Source organism: Phoxinus phoxinus (genome assembly GCF_949152265.1).
Source record: "Phoxinus phoxinus genome assembly, chromosome: 18".
NCBI lineage: Eukaryota > Metazoa > Chordata > Actinopteri > Cypriniformes > Leuciscidae > Phoxinus > Phoxinus phoxinus.
The window spans coordinates 1,910,952-1,918,451 of record NC_136893.1 but is presented as its reverse complement, the minus strand read 5'-3'; the positions used below and the strand labels follow the sequence as shown (position 1 = coordinate 1,918,451).

General features: G+C 46.9%; 1 protein-coding gene across 1 annotated transcript in view; it reads right to left on the bottom strand.

The window, feature by feature from the left end:
- Positions 1–7,500, bottom strand: part of LOC306985997 (atrial natriuretic peptide receptor 2) — a 24,462-nt gene that overhangs the window by 7,788 nt on the left and 9,174 nt on the right. The window contains exons 8-16 of the mRNA XM_079588829.1: positions 6,292–6,436; positions 5,794–5,880; positions 5,564–5,707; positions 5,273–5,394; positions 1,328–1,466; positions 1,203–1,251; positions 987–1,088; positions 601–720; positions 302–395 (exon numbers count right to left, since the gene is read on the bottom strand). Of these exons, the coding sequence (XP_079444955.1) occupies positions 302–395; positions 601–720; positions 987–1,088; positions 1,203–1,251; positions 1,328–1,466; positions 5,273–5,394; positions 5,564–5,707; positions 5,794–5,880; positions 6,292–6,436 (1,002 nt within the window). The remainder of the gene's footprint in view (positions 1–301; positions 396–600; positions 721–986; positions 1,089–1,202; positions 1,252–1,327; positions 1,467–5,272; positions 5,395–5,563; positions 5,708–5,793; positions 5,881–6,291; positions 6,437–7,500) is intronic.

Sequence of the window (7,500 nt, the reverse complement as noted above, 5' to 3'; positions counted from 1 at the left end):
AGAGACTCCGCCCACACACTCTTCTGATTGGCTGTGATTGTGGATTGATTGTGTCGTGTCTTGTACTGTAGTTGCGTCGCATCTGGTGTGGACAGACTGCTTGTCGCTGTAATCTCATCGCACCGCTCTAGTTAGGACACGCTGTTACAACTGAAATTGAATTGATTACCTTTGCAACGTTGACGCTGTTATTGAACTGATCTCTTGATATTTTGTGATATTGTGTGTTTGACGTTGGGAGAAGCAGACAGGCAAGAACCTCGCGTGACATACATCATTAGTAACATTAGTGTTAGTTTACTGTAAAGCAGTCTGTCGGTCTTCTGTTTCTCCAGCATCAGATCTTGCGTTCGTTCACCAACCAGAACCTCCAGATGTTTACTGTACTTCTCCATCTACACACACACACACACACACACAGGTTTGTTATGATTGTAAGGACATTTGATGTACGTTTAGCTCTACTTATGAGGGCCTGAAATGTACTCACTTATATATTAAAATATATTGACAAATGACTAATAAGTGTGTGTGTGTGTGTGTGTGTGTGTGTGTGTGTGTGTGTGTGTGTGTGTGTGTGTGTGTGTGTGTTGCACTGACCAGCTCCATCATCATGTCGACAGGACTGACTTTATGTGGGTTGATTCTGTTGACAAACTTGCGGATCTGCTCAAAGGTGGGCCGGTGGGTGGAGTTATGAGCACGGCAGCGACGAATCAGCTGATAGCATGAAAACACGATGAAAGGAGAAGAAACAGAGAGAGAGAGAGAGTAAAAATAAGTTTACATACGCTTAATTTTTACCGTTCAGTGACACATAAACTAATGCTTATACAATGTTCAGGATTAGAGCCGTTCTGTGCTGTGATGTCAATGTGTCAGACACAGGCTTCATTTTCTTGAAGTAATATATTTTTTCTTTTGTTTTGGGGTGAATGTTTTCATGAGGCTCGTACAAGTTCACACACACACACACACACACACACCTCAGCGTATTCAGCAGGGCAGGGGCAAGTGCTGTCGGCTTTCCCCGAAATCAGCTCCGGCAGCGTAGGACACCAGCCACACTCCAGAGAGCCATCATCCACCTGAAGCACACACACATGCACAGACACAGACACACACAGACACACGTTATGTGTCAATAACTGGGATCAGACGATCAGTCAATAATCATGACAGAGGTTTACACACGTGCTCACCGGCACTGGATCATTCCGGGTCGCAATCTCCAATAAGATTATTGAATAGCTGCAAATGAAAAACAATGAAAATCCGTTATGATACTGTGTGTGTGAGTGAGAAGGATGTGTGCTAGTGTGTGCACCTGAACACGTCTCCGGCCAGCGTGGGCTCCTGGCTGCCGCTCTGGGCTTCAGGTGGAGTGTAAACCTCCTTCAGTCTCTGCTGGTACGTGGTGAGCGGCTCAGCGCAGTCCTCGCGCCGGAAAACCCACAGACAGTAATCTGCTCAAAGCACAGGTGAGTTACAGACAGCACAGGTGTGTTACAGACAGCACAGGTGAGTTACAGACAGCACAGGTGTGTTACAGACAGCACAGGTGTGTTACAGACAGCACAGGTGAGTTACAGACAGCACAGGTGTGTTACAGACAGCACAGGTGTGTTACAGACAGCACAGGTGAGTTACAGACAGCACAGGTGTGTTACAGACAGCACAGGTGTGTTACAGACAGCACAGGTGAGTTACAGACAGCACAGGAGTGTTACAGACAGCACAGGTGAGTTACAGACAGCACAGGAGTTAGACAGCACAGCTGAGTTACAGACAGCACAGGTGAGTTACAGACAGCACAGGAGTGTTACAGACAGCACAGGTGAGTTACAGACAGCACAGGAGTGTTACAGACAGCACAGGTGAGTTACAGACAGCACAGGAGTGTTACAGACAGCACAGGTGAGTTACAGACAGCACAGGAGTGTTACAGACAGCACAGGTGAGTTACAGACAGCACAGGAGTGTTACAGACAGCACAGGTGTGTTACAGACAGCACAGGTGTGTTACAGACAGCACAGGTGAGTTACAGACAGCACAGGAGTGTTACAGACAGCACAGGTGAGTTACAGAGAGCACAGGTGAGTTACAGAGAGCACAGGTGTGTTACAGACAGCACAGGTGAGTTACAGACAGCACAGGTGTGTTACAGACAGCACAGGTGTGTTACAGACAGCACAGGAGTGTTACAGACAGCACAGGTGAGTTACAGACAGCACAGGTGTGTTACAGACAGCACAGGAGTGTTACAGACAGCACAGGTGTGTTACAGACAGCACAGGTGAGTTACAGACTGCACAGGAGTGTTACAGACAGCACAGCTGAGTTACAGACAGCACAGGTGTGTTAAAGACAGCACAGGTGAGTTACAGACAGCACAGGAGTGTTACAGACAGCACAGGTGTGTTACAGACAGCACAGGTGAGTTACAGACTGCACAGGAGTGTTACAGACAGCACAGGTGAGTTACAGACAGCACAGGTGAGTTACAGACAGCACAGGTGAGTTACAGACAGCACAGGAGTGTTACAGACAGCACAGGTGTGTTACAGACAGCACAGGTGAGTTACAGACTGCACAGGAGTGTTACAGACAGCACAGCTGAGTTACAGACAGCACAGGTGAGTTACAGACAGCACAGGTGAGTTACAGACAGCACAGGAGTGTTACAGACTGCACAGGAGTGTTACAGACAGCACAGGTGTGTTACAGACAGCACAGGTGAGTTACAGACAGCACAGGAGTGTTACAGACAGCACAGGTGTGTTACAGACAGCACAGGAGTGTTACAGACAGCACAGGAGTGTTACAGACAGCACAGGTGAGTTACAGAGAGCACAGGTGTGTTACAGACAGCACAGCTGAGTTACAGACAGCACAGGTGAGTTACAGACAGCACAGGTGATTTACAGACAGCACAGGAGTGTTACAGACAGCACAGGAGTGTTACAGACAGCACAGGTGAGTTACAGACAGCACAGGAGTGTTACAGACAGCACAGGTGTGTTACAGACAGCACAGGTGAGTTACAGACAGCACAGGAGTGTTACAGACAGCACAGGTGAGTTACAGAGAGCACAGGTGAGTTACAGACAGCACAGGTGTGTTACAGACAGCACAGGAGTGTTACAGAGAGCACAGGTGTGTTACAGACAGCACAGGTGAGTTACAGACAGCACAGGTGAGTTACAGACAGCACAGGTGTGTTAGACAGCACAGGAGTGTTACAGACAGCACAGGTGTGTTACAGACAGCACAGGAGTGTTACAGACAGCACAGGTGAGTTACAGACAGCACAGGTGTGTTACAGACAGCACAGGAGTGTTACAGAGAGCACAGGTCTGTTACAGACAGCACAGGTGAGTTACAGACAGCACAGGTGAGTTACAGACAGCACAGGAGTGTTACAGACAGCACAGGAGTGTTACAGACAGCACAGGTGTGTTACAGACAGCACAGGAGTGTTACAGACAGCACAGGTGAGTTACAGACAGCACAGGTGTGTTACAGACACCACAGGTGAGTTACAGACAGCACAGGTGTGTTACAGACAGCACAGGAGTGTTACAGACAGCACAGGAGTGTTACAGACAGCACAGGAGTGTTACAGACAGCACAGGAGTGTTACAGACAGCACAGGTGAGTTACAGACAGCACAGGTGTGTTACAGACAGCACAGGAGTGTTACAGACAGCACAGGAGTGTTACAGACAGCACAGGTGTGTTACAGACAGCACAGGTGAGTTACAGACAGCACAGGTGTGTTACAGACAGCACAGGAGTGTTACAGACAGCACAGGTGTGTTACAGACAGCACAGGTGTGTTACAGACAGCACAGGTGAGTTACAGACTGCACAGGAGTGTTACAGACAGCACAGCTGAGTTACAGACAGCACAGGTGTGTTAAAGACAGCACAGGTGAGTTACAGACAGCACAGGTGAGTTACAGACAGCACAGGAGTGTTACAGACAGCACAGGTGTGTTACAGACAGCACAGGTGAGTTACAGACTGCACAGGAGTGTTACAGACAGCACAGCTGAGTTACAGACAGCACAGGTGAGTTACAGACAGTACAGGAGTGTTACAGACAGCACAGGTGTGTTACAGACAGCACAGGTGAGTTACAGACTGCACAGGAGTGTTACAGACAGCACAGCTGAGTTACAGACAGCACAGGTGAGTTACAGACAGCACAGGTGAGTTACAGACAGCACAGGAGTGTTACAGACAGCACAGGTGAGTTACAGAGAGCACAGGTGAGTTACAGAGAGCACAGGTGTGTTACAGACAGCACAGGTGAGTTACAGACAGCACAGGTGAGTTACAGACAGCACAGGTGTGTTAGACAGCACAGGAGTGTTACAGACAGCACAGGTGTGTTACAGACAGCACAGGAGTGTTACAGACAGCACAGGTGAGTTACAGACAGCACAGGTGAGTTACAGACAGCACAGGTGAGTTACAGACAGCACAGGAGTGTTACAGACAGCACAGGTGAGTTACAGACTGCACAGGAGTGTTACAGACAGCACAGGTGTGTTACAGACAGCACAGGTGTGTTACAGACAGCACAGGTGAGTTACAGACAGCACATGTGTGTTACAGACAGCACAGGTGAGTTACAGACAGCACAGGTGAGTTACAGACAGCACAGGTGAGTTACAGACAGCACAGGTGAGTTACAGACAGCACAGGAGTGTTACAGACAGCACAGCTGAGTTACAGACAGCACAGGTGTGTTACAGACAGCACAGGTGTGTTACAGACAGCACAGGAGTGTTACAGACAGCACAGGTGTGTTAAAGACAGCACAGGTGAGTTACAGACAGCACAGGTGTGTTACAGACAGCACAGGTGAGTTACAGACAGCACAGGTGAGTTACAGACAGCACAGGAGTGTTACAGACAGCACAGGTGAGTTACAGACAGCACAGGTGTGTTACAGACAGCACAGGAGTGTTACAGACAGCACAGGTGTGTTACAGACAGCACAGGAGTGTTACAGACAGCACAGGTGTGTTACAGACAGCACAGGTGTGTTACAGACAGCACAGGAGTGTTACAGACAGCACAGGTGTGTTAAAGACAGCACAGGTGTGTTACAGACAGCACAGGTGTGTTACAGACAGCACAGGTGAGTTACAGACAGCACAGGTGAGTTACAGACAGCACAGGAGTGTTACAGACAGCACAGGTGTGTTACAGACAGCACAGGTGAGTTCGAGCAGTATGACAGAGAAGCACGCGCCGTACCTGTGATTTTACAGACCCAGCGGTCGTCGATCACGCAGTTGGCTGATTTCAGCCGGCCGTGGCAGATCTTAAACTGATGCAGGTACGACATACCACGAGCGATGTCTGTCGCAAAGGAGAACCTGCAAACACACACACACTGACATTTGTTATTTTATGTTTTGTTTGAGTGTAAGAGTGAGTGAGTGAGTGAGTGAGTGTGTGTGTGTGTGTGTGTGTGTGTGTGTGTGTGTGTGTGTGTGTGTGTGTGTGTGTGTGTGTGTGTGTGTGTGTGTGTGTGTGTGTGTGTACCTGAAGCCCCAGTTTAAAGGAATCTCGTCGTTCAGCAGGACGTCGTTCAGGCTTCCTTTAGGACAATACTCCGTTACTATGACGATGTTGGGAAGCTCCACACAACCTCCAAAGAACTTACAGAGGTTCGGATGGTCCAGTTCCCTGAAGACAAACACACACACACCTGGATCACACTGATGACCGTGACGAGGAGGACGATGATGATGTCGTGTTCGGGTCATTCTCACCTGACTTGCTTCACCTCTTGACGAATCGTCTTCGAGAGAGAAAATGTTTTTGTTTTTATTTTCCTGATGGCAACGGTGCGTCCATCACTGAAAAGATGAACAGAATTAATAACATTATATATTTCAAGTTTCAATAAATAAATAAAAAGGAATTAACACTTATTAAGCAAAGGCGCATAAAATTGGTCAAATGTGACATTTAAATGTTACAAACGATTCTGGTTCAAATAAATGCTGTTCTTTTGAACTTTCTATTCATCAAAGAATCCTGAAAAATAAAATTTATCACGATTTCCACACAAATATTCAGCTTTGATCACAGGAATAATTTACATTTTACTATATGTTCACATAGAAAACAGCGTTTTTACTGTTTAAAAAAAAAAAATCAAATAAATGCAGCCTTGGTGAGCAGAAGACACTATTTCAAAAACATTAAAAATCGTACTGAGCCCAAACTTGCATACGGTGTGTGTGTGTGTGTGTGTGTGAACTCACTAGATGCCGGTGTGTGTGTAGAGCTGTTTGCGTGTCGTGGGGACGCCGGTGTAGGAGCTCAGGCCCGTCACACAGCTCGCGTTAGAGTCGCTGTTCGCCGCTGGCACGCTCATGATGCTGCCCATGGTCGCCCGGGCAACGTAGTCTGAACACACACACACACACACACATATTAGACACTGAAACAAACACATGCACACAAATATATGCACAAACACACACACACACATTTACAGACACACTAGCACACACACTTTACAGACGCACACACATTTACAGACACACACACATTTACAGACACACACACACATCTACAGACATTCACATTTACACACACTTTTACATACACACACATTTACAGACACACACACTCACACACATTTACAGACACACTCACACACATTTACAGACACACACTCACACACACATTTACAGACACACACACACACATTTACAGACACACACACACACACACTTCACAGACACACACTCACTCACATTTACAGACACACACTCACTCACATTTACAGACACACACTCACACACATTTACAGACACACTCACACACATTTACAGACACACACTCACTCACATTTACAGACACACACTCGCTCACATTTACAGACACACACACACACACACACATTTACAGACACACACACACACACACTTCACAGACACACACTCACTCACATTTACAGACACACACTCACTCACATTTACAGACACACACTCACACACATTTACAGACACACTCACACACATTTACAGACACACACTCGCTCACATTTACAGACACACACACACACATTTACAGACACACACTCACACACACATTTACAGACACACTCACTCATATTTACAGACTCACACTCACTCACACACTTTACAGACACACACTCACACACACATTTACAGACACACTCACTCATATTTACAGACACACACTCACACACTTTACAGACACACTCACACACTTTACAGACACACTCACACACTTTACAGACACACACTCACATTTACAGACACACACTCACTCACATTTACAGACACACACTCACACACTTTACAGACACACACTCACTCACATTTACAGACACACACTCACACACTTTACAGACACACACTCACACACACATTTACAGACACACACTCACACACTTTACAGACACACACTCACACACACATTTACAGACACACTCACTCATA